This window comes from Lygodium microphyllum, chromosome 15 (assembly GCF_053477565.2).
Source record: "Lygodium microphyllum isolate KBCC chromosome 15, Lygodium_microphyllum_v1.1.10, whole genome shotgun sequence".
Taxonomy (NCBI): domain Eukaryota; kingdom Viridiplantae; phylum Streptophyta; class Polypodiopsida; order Schizaeales; family Lygodiaceae; genus Lygodium; species Lygodium microphyllum.
In genome coordinates, this window is record NC_141149.1 from 143,951,150 (window position 1) to 143,968,501 (window position 17,352).

The window sequence follows — 17,352 nt, forward strand, 5'->3', positions numbered from 1 at the left end:
GCTCCTTCGGGTAGCAGATACTGGGCGGAGCACATCATCATGGATGCCTTCCGTCAAACTTCTGGTGTCGCCTATGGGACAGGTAGAGTTTGCGGAGGGTGTCGTATTTGCTATGGTTTTTGGCACATGGAGGTCTGGCGGTTGGGAGTTGGCTGGCCCAAATGCAACAGGATGGAGGTTGTAAACGCTGCCCACAGCAGCACTTGGAAACTCCAAAGCACTGCCTTTGGTCTAGCGAGGTGCCACAACTCGTGTGGAGAGGAGCTTGCCGCATTATTCGCCGTCTAGCACCCAGTCTTAGATGTATCTCGTGGGGGGCTTTCTGCTGGCAGGCAATCAGCTAGGGCCGTCACCTTTTGTATGAGGCCGGGATGTAGGACACGATTTTCATCATTGAGGGTTGGTAATGCGCAGTGGTCGGCTTGGAGGCTTTACCCAACTGCCAAGTACTGGAGCCCACAGCTGATTGCTCAGAGGTATGGGAGATCGTAGGGAGTCTTACAGGATGGCACATCTGGACGGCATTTGCAAGAGGTTTTTGGTGGGGAGTGCCTTTCAGTAGAGGTGACTTTGGCAGAGCTTTGGACTTCCATCATCCACTCCCTTTGTGGCCGGTGGGACTAGGGGCAAAATGAATCTTAAGCTTGTAAGGAGCTCCGTTTTCACTTTCTACGCACCTGGGGCAGCTAAGACCTATTCTTAATGATGTAGATAGGCAGCCCTAGATGGCGATACACCTCCACTCCATGGCTTCTTGCCCCCATCCCCACCAGACCGCCTTGAGAGGCTTGTATACATGATGTATTTGTGATTTGCATGAGCTTTAGCTAGTCTGTTGAGCATGAGCACTCCGTTGTAATAAACCTTTTGAGTAATATAATTAGCCACATTTTACTTGCAAAAAAAAAAAGATTTCCAGAGTTGCATGAATCTATCCTACCACTTCTTTTTGCTATCCCGAATATGCCATACTTTATTAGCCTTATCCCTGACCCATCTCTTGGCCTCCACCATCTGATGATATATCTGGTTAGCTGACCTTTTCTCGGAATCATAAGGAATCACAAGCATCCAATCACGACAGGGAGACAATAGCTATAATGCAGGCAACTGATAGTACCTCAATAGTTTGTCTTGTATGTTTGACCAAATATCATGATATCCTCTAGGCACTTGAATACACCAAAAAGAATAAAGATGGGCATGCCTACGAATGACACCATCCAGGACTGTCTAAAACCCCAAACGAGCCATCCGATTGAACTTGTCTCGCGACAAAACTTTATCAAGCCGATCCAACAACCTAGAGGTAGCCTGTACTTCACCTAGCAGGGAATTCTCCTCATGAAAACGAGGATGGTGTCAAACTACAAAACGTAACATTGCCTGCCAAGATGTGATCATATTGGAAAGGAGAAAAGACTGGGAGATCTTAATAGATCTTGTAGAGTTAAGCACATGCCACCAAGAAGCATGAATAACCGTGCTACCATGAGAATTGCCAATCCTTTCTATAAATTTTTTTGCATTATCTGTCCAGGGATGACTCTCAACACCGAGTGCCTGTAGAGAAGATCTAAGCTCAAAGCAGCCATATGAAAATTAACATCCAAAAGAGCTGCTCCCCCCTTTCTTTTAGGAGTAGTCACATGTTGCCATGAAATCCACACGTGGCCCAAGCGATTTCCTTTCTTTTTCCATAACATGAATTGGATAGGCTGAACCAATTCTAATAGGGACTTCTTGGTCCAAGGAAGCAATGGCAAGAAAAACGAAATCATGCTAATCATAATGCGTTGAGCAACTTTAAGTCTCACATGGAGAGGCCAGCCTTGAGACTTCCAGTATATAAACTGATCATGAATATAGGATGCCATCCAATCCAACAAGGCACGAGGAGCTAACTCCACACCAATAGGATAACCCAAATGTCTGGTTATATTTCCCTGAGGAATCACAATATCATTCTAGCCCAAAGCCTGCAAATCATTTTCCGTACAAGAGAGCAGAGCGGATTTCTGAGCATTAATATGAAGTCCCGGTGCCATAGCAAAAGTTTCCACGCTCAGGACCATCCATAACCGAGTGTTGTGAAGTTGTCTGATCCGGAGATATACATGCATTAAAATCTCCCATCACAAAGCCTTGACAAGCCATGGCAAGGCAATGCAATTCATCTCAAAGCTGACCACGTTTAGAGCAATAGAAAGAGCATACACACCCACCAGCCATAAAACCTCTCCCTCATATTGGATTTCCAAAATCATGAATCTGCCTCGCTGGTCTTGAGAAATCAAAGATGGTTGCAATGAAGATTTGACGGCCAACATTACTTCAGATTTATGTGGAACAGAACTACTAAAGAAGGCAGAATGATCCTTATATACATAAGATGATCCAGCCAAAGCATGTTGTTTATGCTCCACATCACAAAGAACATCCCAATTGCCAGCTAACACAATTTTCCACAACCAATACTGAAAAGACGCAATTCTCATGATGGATTACAGAAAAGAAAACTACTGAATCCCCACTTTCCCTTTCCCTTTAACATCTGTGGCTGCCTGAAATCTTTCCATCTCGCTTTGAATCACATCAACTAGATCCACCCTTTGCAAACCAGCAATTGAAGAACGAGAAGGAAACTGCTGTTGTTGTGCACGGAAAACATGCCGAGGAAGCATCTACCTCCCTCGTGAATCAAAGTGGAAAGCAGAATCAGAGACCCTTTTTTCATTCGCAGAAACTGCAGATTGAGGTTTCATATAGAACCCTGTAGCCAGGAATTATCCGGAGGAGACAAGTTCTGACCCATCGAATTCGATGCATGCTGAATACTAGCTTGAGAAGCAACCTTCTTTCCATCTACTTGTCCTTGCTAGACAATCTGGACAGGAATAGCTTCACGCTGTTGAACCATCTGCTGGGGAAGATGGTCATGCATATCTAAATCACGATCCATAGACGGCTGCATTACCTCCTGGCTTCTATCACATTCTGAAATGAAATGTCCCAATTGTCCACACCTGAAACAGTGTCCAGCAAATGTGCCCCATTTGAGCTCATAAACCAAAGTTTGCAATCCCGGAACCTCAAAATGAGGGCAAGGTTTCCCAGTATCCCAAAGCATACATGCCCTATTCCTGTTACGAGAAGCCAATCGAGGCTCCACCAACACCTCCCCCAGAGATCTCAAAACAAAGGGAAGAAGTCGCCAAAGATGGGCAGGAAAATAAACCACCTCGACCCAAATTGGGAATGCCTGCCTAAGTACCTTCTGAAATTCTGCCTTAGCCCTCCAAGGAACCATATGGACTAACTGACCATCCATGAACAACGGGATTCGTTGCATAATATGAGCATGCACTTATGGGGAGCGGAAGAGGACCTCAAAAAAACTTGTGGGGCCATCATAAATCTCTTCCACAAGGTTTGCCGAAAGAGTCCCTGGCATCTATCCTGAGGTTAAAATGTCTTGGAAGGCCATCAGTAAGGGGTCCTTCACCACCTCCGAGTACGTGGTGAAAAAGGCCTTAGCGAGGCCATCCTCTGCAGAGCATTTCTGCCCGTCCTGTGTGGAAAGCCTCCTCTAGTTTCTTCCTTATGAAGGGGGATAGGAGGGAGTGTCCCATCTCCTCTGTGACTAGGGACGGGATGTGATCCCAGACCTGCTGCCTGCAACATTGTCCTTTGGTTGAGGTTGTCTTGTGTTGGAAGAGGCGTTTGTAATAGTCGGTTGTGGCAATCACCATCACCTCGTCTGGGCTAGAGTGAATCCTCCCATACTGATCGCGAAGGCTGCATATCTACTCTCTGGAGGTGCGGGGTTGGTATGCCTGATAGAACTCCGTGCACTTCGTGTCCTCCTTCCGCGCCCAGAAGGCATCTGAGGTGCGGAATGAGAACTCCGAGCGCCTATCCTCTAGGCCGGCAACGGTTGCTCGTGCGTGCACCTCATGTGCGTGGAGGATGGGATCCCCCGGTGTCCCCTGTAGTAATCTCCACGTAGCTTCTAGGTCCCGCTGAAGTGCTCTCTCCTCCTCCTAGCACTACTGCCAAGCCTGTAGGGGTGCCTCCTGGCAGATACTGCTCGACGCGGCTAGGACGTTTGCAACCTCCTCTGCGATCTAGTCCCTCCTACTCCACTCGCTCGTCCAAATTTGCTCAATCTAGCTCTTCACCTCCTCTCTCCTGTAGATGAAGTCAGGGATCCGACAGGATCGTGTATCTTGGGAAGATGCTGGGGGATGAAGTGTCACGAGGACCGGGCAAAGTGGTGCTAACCAACTACCTTATCTGACCTCTGCGAGACCATGCCCACACTCCCACATAGAACCTATCCAACTGCTCTAGCAAGGCTCCGCCTAGCCGCATGTATTCCCACGAGAAGTCCAACGACCTTTCCCTCCTGTGGAACACTGGGTCTCTCTAAGCATTGGGAGCTCCTATTGCTAGTAGGAAGACCTTCCATGCATCTTGCATCTTCCCCAGCTATGCCCTGGTAGTTTTTGCCTCTACCTTGCTAGTCCTTTAAGGCCTCCAGGTTGTTCAAGTTTTCTCCAATAATCCAAGAGTCCACCTCTGGGAGTCCTGCTGCAATCTCCACCCAAAACCTGCTGCGTGCCCTGACCTCAGTGGGAGCATAGATATTGAGGACTCTGATGCACGAGTTCCCAATATCCAACCTGACCCATAGAACTCTCCCTGCCACAATCGCCACTTGATCCCGTACGCAGGGGATAAGGCTCAAACCAATAGAGGTGCATACGCCTTCACTCCTGCCGTGGGCACCGATGGCGTATTCCCAATAGGTGTATGACTTGCTTGCGAGAACCTTCTCTACGTGATGGGTCTGGGCAGGGGTGAGCTTGTGCTCGTGCAGAAGCAGGATGTCTATCCGTCCCGCAAGGGCTAGGTGCAACTTCTACCAAACAATCTTCTTGGAATGACGTGCCCCACTTTAGTGGAGACTATTCACATTCCAAGATGCGAGGTGCAAGCTCATGGGCAAACCTGTGACTGACCAAACGGACATCTGTTTGGTGTGGAAGCAGTTGATGGTGATAGATGCTCTAGGTGGTACTACCAATGCATCTATCAACCAAGCTGAGAGTCGTGACTCTGTACACTCATAGAAACGAGCCGCCTGTGCCAGGGCCCACTCAATCACGTCCATTAGAGCTCTCCACTGTAGAGGGGCACGAAAGATAATGCTCAAGTGTGGGAACTCGACTCCAGCCCACCAGTTAATGTCCATCATGCAACTTGGCCACTGCTGTGCAAACAAGGCTAGTCCTTCTTCTCCCATCCATTGGGAGATATGGTCCGCCACCTCACTCTTCAGCTCCTCCTCTATCTGTCATTGTCCAATCCCCTGAGTGAGAGGATTGAAGGAAAAAGGCATAGTTTGGTCCATCTGGTGGTACTAGTAGATGGACCTTGCCCCTCCTTGACTTACGCACCACGAAGATCCCCACCTCTAGAGGTAGTGGGAACTCTCCGCGCTCCGCAACTCTCAGGTAAGATCACGGTCCACTGCGGAAGAACTCCTGTGGTAATAGCTGTGCTTGTCTCAAGAAGGTGTGACGAGCGGTAGGAGCAGATGAGGTGGTGGCTGTGTGTGGGGGGGAGCAAGGTTGCTGATGCAAGGATGTGGGTGTGTGTGGGTGATCACCTCCTGTGGGGGTTGGGGGGGGGGGGGATCAACTGAACTAGGTGTGGCTCAAGGGGGTGCTTGGCAGGGGAGGTGGTGGAGGGGAAGAGGATCGAGGGATCGTGGGGTGGTCAAAGATGCGTGGCGAGTGTGGGGGAGGGCTAGTGGCCCTAGAAGGGGGGGGGCTCTGGGCCAGGGTCAGTGGGGGATCCATGGGAGGTGGGTGTGTGTGTGGGTTGTGGTATCTCAGGTGAGGTAGTCTGAGCCACGGGTGGTGATGTAGGGGACTGTGGTCCTACCCGGTGGGGGGGCTCGCCCTCCTGATCCCTACTGACGCGACCGTGTCTAGGAAGCTAGCCGCGGTCCCCCTTGGTGTCTTCCTCACTGTCGTCTCTGGACCGTGTGAAGCCATCAGCGTCCACCTGCAGGCCGGTCGACGGAGTAGCCTTGAGTGCTCTACCGGGGGGGGGTCGCTCGCCCTCCTGATCCCTGCTGACGAGACTCTGTCTGAGAAGCTAGCCGCGGTGGGTGCTGTCTCTCTCTCTGTCGTCTCGGGACCGTGTGAAGCCGTCAGCGTCCACCTGCAGGCCGGTCGGCAGAGTCACCTTGGCTCCGAATTGCATGCAAACTGCTGCCTGATGCCCAAAGTCATGGTAGTGCAGACAATGCCTTGGTTGGCTAGTCATGATCACCTTTTGCCAAAAGAAGTGACCTGCCTTAATCTCTAGGAACTCGGGTATACTCTGTGTCTTTTGCTGCCACTCGTACCTTTGGGACTGTCACAGGGTAGGTGGTGGGCGTAGAGTGGGGAGGCGGGCGTAGAGTGAGGTGGCCGGCTGAGCAGGGTGCCTTAGGTGTGTCTCATTAGGGCGACGAGGATTGACAGTGGTGCTGGGACAGAGCGTGTGTTGGATAGAAGGCATACTTAGCTCGAGCAGGCGGAAGATAGGCGTTTGGACGTTAGGGGCAGGAGACGCAGTGACTGTGGGAATAGGCAGCGTGCAGGGCAGGAGCCGAAACGACAGAGGCGTCCGTCTCTCTCTCTCTCTCTCTCTCTCTCTCTCAGTCTCGCTCTCTCTCTCTTTCTCTGTGTCACAAAAGCAGGGCGCCGCAGGAAGGAAGGACGCACATTAGTTCAGGGCGGACAAGACCTAGCACTGAACTAAGAAAGGAACTCACGCGAGGCGAATGCGCGTCTGCAGGTAGGGAAGCACATCCACATGTTCGCCATCCTCTCTTTTTTTCGTAAAAGGTAATTGTATTAATTACGAAAAAAGAGTACAAGTTTTCATGATTACAAGATACACGAGGGCTCTAAGCCGACGTGTAGTACTAAGCCACATTTTCGCCATCCTCTCTCTCTCTCTCTCTCTCTCTGTGAAGAAGCTTAAATTAAATAGGCATATACATCGGGCCTCCTAGCCAACCATAAAAATCCTAACAATTTACAAGTCAAGCAAAAAGACTACCAAAACCTCTCTTTATTTTTCGTGAAGATAATTGAATTAAGTAGTAAATATTTTACATTTGACCATCAGGTCGGCTTACAAAAAACGGAAAATAACAGTCATGAAGGAAAGTTTACACAAACTCTAACAAAAAAATATCACACTGAAAGCACAGCTGGTGTGGAGCGAACAGTGTCTACCGGGAGTAGCAATATCAAGAAGAACCAGGTCGGGAGACACCATAGAGGTGATTTGCCACAACATAAAAACCCCGGATTCGGGCCACATGACCATGAATCCTAGATATTGAATCAAAATCTGTGTGTGTGTGTGTGTGTGTGTGTATGTAGATATAGCTAGAACGTTGTGCATGGCACAACGCCCTAGGGTACCTGCTCGGTAACATAGGCATGCTCATATGCAACACATTCGCGCCACAATTACTTACTACAGATGAAGATTACCACACTGACTCAGTCGGAGATAGCTCGCAGAGTTTTGGTGGATTCCATAGTGTGAGAGGGAGATACTATATACTCTTTCCTTATTTCCATTTCTCATTTCAGATTATGATGTAGATCTAGACATAACTTTGTTTTTCTTCTATGATGAGAGATGATGATACTAGTTGTATTGGTTATGGTCTCATAGGCCATCTTGGCCTTCTATAGACATTAATAGATCTTTCCTTCTTTCTTTCTTTCTCTCTCTCAGAACTTCTTATATCTTATAGCTTCAGGAACATCTTCCAACTTATAACTGTAATTTCTTGCATATTGATAAAATTTAAGTTTCTAATATATATGTCTTGAAACCTTATTATCTAGGATATCATGTAACCTTCATCTTCCCTTGATAATGTGGGTCATGGTGTTCCCTTGATGATGTGGGTCATGGTGTTTTGCCCCCTTTGAAAATTCCTGTCCACATTCTTGTTTCCGTTCTTGTTCCAAAGTTTCCCTAAACTATTGGGAAGCCATACGAGGGACTATATGGAAGAAAGTGCCTGAATCCCATGTCCACAGAAAAGCCTCTGTTCTCTTCCTCATCGTCTTAGAGCTATCCGCCGGCATCCTCTCCCATCTCTCGCAGAGAATGTGAATGATTGCTGTCCGGATCCTTGATAGTCTTTGCAATGGATACATCCAAGAGGTGAATTGCATGGCTGCATCTCGCAGTCCAAATACACCATGCTATGATATTGGCAATCAACTCTCATCTGTGGCAGTGTCCTTGGGACCACTATGCTTGTGAGTAATCTAGAGTGAGAATCTTACTCAGATGCTATATCCAATGAATGATTTCTATCTAGATCCTTGATAGAGTCCGCAATGGATACATCCAAGAGGTCAGTAGCATGGCTGCATCTTGCAGTCCAAAAATCCCAGGCTAGGATATTGGCAATTGATTCCCATCTGTGGTAGAGTCCTTGGGACCACTATGCTTGTGAGCAATTTGGAGTGAGAATCTTGCTCAGATGCTATTCACAGATGAGAAAAGAGTCAATGCTCATAAATCTCATTATGTGCTCATATAGTGGTGATGTAACATGATCTGCATGTATCTTGCCTCTACATCTCTATATACCACTTGGACTGTATGTCGGAGCTCTTCTCTAAATAGAATTTCGCACCTCCTGATCCCCTTATGCCTCCAAGCCTCCTAGGTTGAGGGTGATATTTACTTTCCCATCTATATCCATACACATCAGGTAGATGGCTATCTTTACATTGGTGTGTCTCAGTATACATAGCAATGTCTGTCCCTTTGAAAGTTCCATAGTGTGAATTTCGGGTTTCATAGGTTGCGCACCGTCATGTTGCCCTTTTCTTTGTGATAATGACTCTTCCATCTCTCTAGATAGTCCATTTACATTTTTTTCATGCCTCTACAACATGTGTCATGTTTTCCCTCTTGTGGGCTATCTGGGCCTAGGTAAGGTCTTCATCTAGGTAGATATTTTCTCCTTTGAGAGCAATCCTCTTGGAGAGAAAGGCTCTTCTTTTCCAAGTATGCAAAGTTCAGGATGAGGACTTTTACTTTTGTGTTGTCTTTCCCGACTCGCTAGGCCCCAATGATGGGTACGCCTATAGCCCCAATTTTGGTGGCAAGAGCTGTAGCATCTTCAATTGGGGAGCTTTTCTCATCTAGTCCAACCACACTTATGTGGAGTGCGTGTGCCCCTGTTTTTCCCTCTTTTTCCAAGGTGGCATGCATAACTTTCATGTTGTTGCCATGCATTCCTTTGTTCGTTTTTGTTGCATCTATGTATTCTGCACTTTCTTTGACAAGATTCTCAATTGTGATTTGTGGTTCCTTTTGTGCATCCAATTTCTTTTTGCATTCCTCTAGCTCTTCTTTTACGTTAGAGATCATTGAGTCTTTCTCTTCCATGTGTGCATTTAGTGTTTGTTGCATCTCTTTTTTCAGTTTCTCCATCATCTCAGCTCGAACCTACTCTTGTATATCACTTTCCATTTCCTTCCTCATGATATGCATTGTAGCACAGAGCATAGTCAACATCTCATATAGTGTTTCATTGATTTTTCTTCGTGATGATGCGTATTTTAGCACAAAGCATAGTTATCATCTCATATAGTGTTTTATTAGTAGATGAAGTTTGAGCCGAAGGACAACATTTTAGTCCTTTTTGCTTTGTGTTATACATTTACAAGATTAGCTTCGCCACATGCAATCTACCCTTCCAAAGGCACATATTGTGGGAATGGTACTCTACAAGCTCCCCTTGAAGTTCGATGGAGTGACCAATACTTTGTGGATGCAGACATCATCTATACTTGTGAGCTTTACACATGTGCTCAATGTTACTTGAGCATGAGGCGTCTTTGAATTTATAGGGGAGGCTTCTGTCTCACTATGGACGTTCCAGTGAGGCCTTTACAACTTCAGAGGGGCGTCAAGAAGAAGTCGAATGCCTAGTGTTATTACTAAGAAGGGACACTTGCAGAAGGACTGCAAGGAGTTAGCAGATTGACAGAAGTAGGAGAAGAAGAAGCAGGATGCTGACTCCTCTGACGAGTCATCTTCGAGTCCGATCCTTCAGCTAAGGACAAGTCCAAGGTGCAAAAGGGATCGACCTCTTTAGATCGGGAGAAGGGTTTGACTACCCCTTCCTCTGTTGTGTTCTAGTTTGGGTGATGCCGTCATCCCTCACAACTCTCCAGTGTAAGAGAGGGAGTGTGAGAGGGTGTTGAGATGGGGCAGCTAAGCCTCCTCTATATAGGTATATATGTGTAGAGGTTCCCAAGAGGGACATCCCTGAAGTATTAATTGAAGCCTGACAGGTTCAAGTCCTGGAGTTGGGATTGACATCCAAGTTCATGATGGGCTGTTATTTGACAAAGGCCGGGATTGGCTCCTAGTCCGAGCTCACATGATGGGACACTTTGGCAGTGACGTACACAACCATTGTATATATGATGTGCTTAGCTACTCTCTACAGCATAGTTGCCCTCGTACATAGTACAAACAAACCGTATGGTACACTACGAATCTGTATGAAAAAGCTTGTACTTTTGGGCCATCGCGTCTGGCATGTTTCGCGTCCTGATCAAAGTCAAATTTGTGCACTTTGCTTGCGTTTTTGTTCCATTTTTTGCCCGCGTGGCACTCTTGCCATTGGATCTCGTGCTCCAACCTTGGAATGCTCTTTCTATACTCTTGAGCCTTATTCTCTCTTCTTCCACTTTGAATCCCTCTCTTGTTTCACTCTCTTCTCTGGCCTATAAAAGGTGCTCTTCCCCTTCATCCTTCCACAACAAATCAACAAGTATTCTCATTGCTCAAGCCTCTCTCTCTTCAAGTAAGTAATCTATCTATCAGGATTCAAGCCTATCCTGATTCCTATGCCCTCTCTCTCTAAAACTTTCAAGCGTCTCTCTCCCTCTTTTTCTCAAGGGTCACTATCCCTTGGGCCTCTCTCTCTCAAGCCTCTCTTTCACTTGTTACTCTCCCTTTCCATCAACATGTTGACTCGTGAGAAGGACGAGACCTTCAATTTGCATGCCATTCATGTGGAGAAGGACACAAAGAAGTTCAACTCGCACCATTGGACGTGCAAGTGTTGCAAGAAGTGCTACACAAGTGGTGCGACCTGACTTCTCCAGCATATTTCTAAGATGGGGCGTAAGTTTCTCCGCGCAAGGAAATCCCTTAAAACATCGTGAACGAGATTCTCGCCAAGATGAGAGGGGGATCCACTAGATGAGGAGGAAGTGGCATATTGACACCAATACCTATTCCTACTAATGAGGAAGCATCAAATGTGGGCGTAACTTCAACGGATGCAAGTGAGGCCTCTATCATTGGTGGCAGGGGCTCCAGGTGCACATTTAGCTCCTGCAAGACAAAGAGTGGAGGCTCATGTGGCACTGGAGAGGCAATCCTTTGTATCTCAAGGTTCTTGCAGACATGGAAATTGCACATATGGTGATTGAGTCCAATATCACATTCAATGTCCTAAAGCAAGAGCAATGGAAGAAGATGGTAAAAGCCATTGCCAATGTGGGTTCATGTGAAGAATGGACCGGTGCCATATACAATGACATAAAGACAAGAAAGATTGATGAAGAGAAGAAGAGGATTGATAGAGCCCACGGACAAAATATGGTTGCTCCATTCCCACGGACGGATGGAGTGATCATAAGAAAATGGGTATCATCAATATATTCGTTTCATGTCCACCCGACACTTACTTTTTGTGGGCCGTAGACACTAGCAAGGGGTGGAGGAAAATGACGGGTTCCTTCATCTATCGCCATATTCGGCAAGCTATCATTGAGGTATACATTGTCTTTTAAATTTGTTTCTTTCATTATTCATGAATATTAATTATCTATCTTTCTATTATTTCTAATATCTACCTCGATTCTTTCTCTTCCCCAAGTCTCTATCTCTCTTGATTCTTGAAATTTGAATCTTTTGAGGCTCAACTCTCTCTCTCTCTCTCTCAAATCTCTAGGTATTGTAATTTATGGTTGTAGATGGGCCCCTCGAATGTGGTGCAAGTTGTTATCGACAATAGGCGGTTTGCTTGAGGCCGAGTTCTCCATGATTGTGTGAACTCCATTGCAAGTCATTGTTTGGACTTACTCATGGAGGACATTGGAAAACTCAAGTGGGTGAGGGTGGTCTGCAAAGCCACATTAGTTGCCACCTTCTTTACAATAAAGGTAAAGGTGCTTGCGATGTATCATGAGCATAGCACACTCGAGTTGAAGAAGCCTTCTTCAATTTGCTTTTCTTAGATGTAGTTATTACTAGAGCGCCTTTATGTGGTGCAGTCCAGCCTGTGCCCTATGCGAGATAGTGGTGTCCACTCTATGGAATGAGTGGGATGAGCATGAGATAGAGAAGGCCAAAGCTATGAAGTCCTTAAGCCTCAGCGAGCAGTTTTGGCATGACTTCCTTTTATAGGGTATTACATATGAGCGATTGCGAGGGATCACCATGGGCCTTTTGGTTCGCTTCTTTAGAGCGGCATTGGTGGAGGCACGTGCTTGCACATCAATCACAGAGACACAGCATGTACATGTTCTACAGATAGCAGTGAGGAGATAGGCATGGATCCTTAAGCCGATCCATGGTTTTGCAGCATTGGTACGTTTGGCCTACAAGTTGTTGGTAGTCATGCACGATAAAGAGCTTCATTCGGACCAACTTGCTTATTTGACATGTGTGGTCCCTGTGGATGATCACAATGCAATGCTAGAGGAGCTAGGATGCTATGCAGATCAGAGAGGGCATGTGGCTTTTGCTTCTTACACTTGTTGGAGGAGGGAGTCACTTGTGAAGCCTCTATTTTGGTGGCAAAACTTTGGATACACTCTAGAGACCCTTCAGCCCTTATCCATGAGAGTCCTTGCTAAGGGTTGCTCTTTGGGTGCATTTGCGAGAAATTGGAGTGTCCATTCTCTCATTCATACGAATATTTGCAATTGGCTTAGCACACAACTATTAAATCGGCTAGTCTATTGCTGCACTAACTTTAAAGTTTGTACTTAACAATTGAAACTTCTTCATTTACAATCTTATGTGCATTGTGTAGGTGAATGTTGATACATTGAGGTGGACGGGCGATACTCTTCCGAGTGTACATTAGGAGATGGACGAGGAGGAGATGATCTTTGGGGACCTCTATAGAGAGCTTATAGCAGTAGATACTTGTGACACTCATAGTCAGCATGCTCGTGGGTGAGGAATTCGAGTAGATGGTAGTAGGGGCATGGTTATTTCATGCCCTTCGACATTGAGGAGGGGTGGTTCGAGTGACTTGCAAACATATTTAAGATGGGGCTCTAGTAGCTCACATCTTATGCCTCATGATGACATTCTTGCCTTGCCTATATAGCTGGCACCTAGGGAGCCACCATTTGATGATGATGGTAACCTCATTAGTGAGGATGAGTATGAGAGTGTCTCATCATCCAAGGCTCAGGAGTCATCTTTAGACTCGCTTGATTATCACTAAAATGGTTCTCATTATGATGATGATAGTGATGCCTCATCATACATTCATAGGTCTCTCTTTGGTATCTACTATCATTGTATCCATATGCACTATGATGCATCATCCATGGACCATGTATGTACTAGAAGTTGTATCACATGTTGCGTGCAGCCCATGTGAACACGATGGCCACCCTCATGTATTCATCCTTTTTTGTAATGGAATGGCTATTTCCACTTTAAACATGTGTTCTATCATTTAGTGATTTATGATTTTTTTTAAAATCATGTTTTTTTTTTTCGTACTAATATCATACCATACCTTTTAAAATCATAAGGTACCATTTAGTACTGTATTTTATTGTACCGTACCGTATCGTAGCTTTCATACTTGACAACTATGCTCTATAGTGATCTTTGTACTGCATATTTTATCTCAAGGTGCTTTTTCTAAGTTTTATCAATAGAATCTTTCATATGTTGTGCTTTGTATTTAACTCAAGGAATTGTTTCTAAGGGGTTATTCATAGAATCTTTCTTTTCTTTGAACAAAACAAAGAAATCCTCAAATGCATGCCTAAGAGTTACATAGGCTAGTCTTAGGAGGAAGTCTAGGAACAAGCTAGAGTAAATGCATCAAAAATTGTGTAGAATTGATGTTTTGACACAATCAATGCGTCAAGAGCGCCATAAAACTTCTCTCCAACCTTGCATAACCAAGGGAGAGTTCCATTGGACAAAACCTCCATGGCAGCGCCATTGCAAAAATATTTGCAACCAATACCAATTCTTTAGCACTCGTAGTGCCAAGAGAGGGTCAATCTACATTGAGATTTACTGGATAGGGATGTGGTTTATGGGCTATTTCTTTAAAGTGCTTGAACGCATGTCTTTAGAAGTATTGACCTTCCTACATTTGGGATAATGAATAGACCTTAAAAAGTTTGCCTAAATCCTCGAATATTTAGGGACCTCAGCTATATGGTTGTAAAGCAAATAAAAAGCTCAGCTAAATATCTTTCCCATTGCAAGGTAGTTCATTTTCCCTCAAGCCACATGCATGAAAGGGACACAGTTCAGGTTAAAAGCCTGGAACAAAAGGAGTAGTGGGGATTTCTGTTTGAAGTTGATTGAAGAATGCATGTTACAAGCCAGTGAGAAGACTCTACTTAGCATCTTTTTTGTTTTATTCTCTAGAACGTATTCGACTAACCCGGTCAGGTTACTTTTGCCTTCCACTAGCAAGGATAAAACTTTAAAAAGTCTTTCAATTTCTTGTTGTGAAAAGGACAAAACTTGTTATCAAAGATATTTCTGTGGCATCTGAACATATTTGATTTGACTATACATCAATAATGACTCTATCATAATGGGGTATGATCTGTGTTAGACCCTAGAAATGGTTGCTTCACCACAATTGCAGTTTATTGGACTGTTTCCAAGGTGTTTTATTTATTTTATATTTTTCCTGCCTTGACAACTCTCAGGGAATTTATGCATCAATAGGATGTTCTCAGGGTTGGTTTTGCGTAAGTTGTTTCCATCGTGCATCAAGGTGTGGTCTGCTCATTAACTCTCTTCATGCAAAATTACTCAATGTGTAGAAGTTATGACTTTTCTATTGCTTTCTCATTTTGAAATATGACTTTTTTTCCACATTTTACAGTCTTTGTTTGTTTATAATGCTTCTTCAAGAACAGAAGTATCAATAGACTTGGAAAAATTACATTTACAAAAAATGGGGAGGATTGGGAAGAATTAGATATTTCCCCAAGGTTAGTAAAATTCTATATTATTGCAGACTTTGAGTATTGAAACAATCCTCTGCTTTCATGAGAGGCGGCAGGTCACTCACCTTGTTACAGCATTGTGCAGCATAAGGTCAATTGTGATGTTAAATTTGCCAAGCTTTGCAGGAGGATTAAATCCTTGGGGAGATCCTAGCAATAAAAAGTCAAAAGAGGTGATGTGCTTTCTTCTTGTTTTTCAAATGTTATGTGAATTTGGTTGATCTTGGTTAGCTCCATGGTATTGCACTTAATTATTTAGCTGAGAGACTTTGTCTTGCTTATTCTTATACCTTCTCCTTAAAGTAGAAAGAAACATTACAAATGAGATATGGAAAATTTTCCTCTAGAGAAAGCAAAAGGCAATGTCTGAGCTTAGATAGTAAGATGAGCACAAGCATTCTAGGATGCAGTGTTTCTAATGGGCTGTAATCCTGTAGCAAATGACTTTATACTTGAGTACTTGTTTTCAATAAACTTGAATCCACACTGTATTTCTTGCCATTCTTCAAACAGGAAGAGACAATTATGCCTACACTAATACATAATAAAGGACTTGAAGTTCCAAAGCTGGCTTTTCTAATGCATTGATCATTCTTGTAGGAGATAGCCATTCCAATTCTCAATTGCTGATTTAGGAATTCTCGCCTGCACAGACAGCTATTGCAAACAAGATGATCACCTGTTTTTTACTCGTGTCTTCATTCTCTTTCTTTGTATTTGTTCTCTGGTATTTTTCTTTTAAGAACAAAAGTGGCACTCCTTGGCTCAGAGGTTTGTTGTTATGCCAGAGCTTATATCTTACTGCTCTGTGGAGCAGGCAAGAATGTCAATGGCTTATAACAGCAATACACCTCTTCTTCTTTTCACAGAAAAGAAAGTTTGTGACTTGGAAGTTGCCTCTTGGCAGTTCTACCCTTTGAATCTCCTCGCTACTTTCCCCAACGAGCTTTTAAGGAGTGCATTATGATTAGCCATATAGTTAAAGTTTTTGTGCTGCTCAATTTCCTACCTGTATGGAGCAGCCTCAATTGGCATCACCTGTTTCTCCTCCAATTTTCTCTCAGCTCTCTGCCTCTTGCCTCAGTGTTTCCATGTTCAGCCTCTGTTACATTGACTCCCTCAGCAAATTCATGGGCGGGGTGCCATTTCTGGGTTCAATCAACTTTTGGTTCAGATTAACCTCAGGTTTCGGTGGAGCAGATGTGTCCTGCTGTGTTTACTGTTCTAGTGATGGTAGTCCAATACATAATTTATGTCTGATGGCATCCAATTAGTACCATCCGATACTAGTACAATACTAATTTGCACTAATACATCTTAGACATATGTCTCATACTACGTCCGATGCAAAAAAATTGTATGTGTAATTGCGGCCTATACTTAATGTTGGGACTTCAACATTACACTTCAAAAATTTAGTATCTTTACACTAGGAGTTTACATATGGAGAGCTTGAAGGAGTAGGGGGTGGACGGCTTCACGAGAGATGTTGAGAGTAGACAGGCTAAAATTCGAGCATGAAATTTGCAATTGAAATGATAGGGGAAGAGAGGGATAGAATCTATTATAAGAGGGGACACACGCACATGCACATGCATGCGTGCACGCACGCACACACTATGATATGTTGAATGTGTGTGTGTGTGTGTGTGTGTGTGTGAGATGCTACCGAAGGGCTGAAAATGGAACTGATGCTGACGTTGAAGACAACAAGGTGTGAGACTTGATTAGGGATAGGGCAGAAGAAACTGTCAGACCATAGTTGTCAACATTTGATGGACGGATGGACTAGTCCCGATCTGTCCTATCCAGTAGGACTTGTCCGATGGCGTCCAATCCAAACTGTTTTAAAGTGCCTGTTTATGACCATTTGGGGTTACTTTTGGGGGTTGTTGTAGGTGTTATTTATAGGCTTCCTCTCCCACAATACACATATGCCATCAGGTTCTTCCTTAGAGTGACCATTGAGTGCCTCTTCCTTTCCTGGTTTCTC

The 17,352-nt window shown here is 44.8% G+C and overlaps 1 protein-coding gene across 3 annotated transcripts in view; it reads left to right on the forward strand.

Annotated features, from left to right (window-relative positions):
• The window catches only part of LOC148025172 (diacylglycerol kinase 5-like), a 154,318-nt gene that overhangs the window by 116,829 nt on the left and 20,137 nt on the right, over window positions 1-17,352 (forward strand). For all 3 annotated transcript variants that reach the window (XM_087694937.1, XM_087694938.1, XM_087694935.1), the window contains 3 exons: window positions 15,057-15,124; window positions 15,270-15,344; window positions 15,445-15,532. In XM_087694937.1, the coding sequence (XP_087551063.1) occupies window positions 15,057-15,124; window positions 15,270-15,344; window positions 15,445-15,532 (231 nt within the window). The remainder of the gene's footprint in view (window positions 1-15,056; window positions 15,125-15,269; window positions 15,345-15,444; window positions 15,533-17,352) is intronic.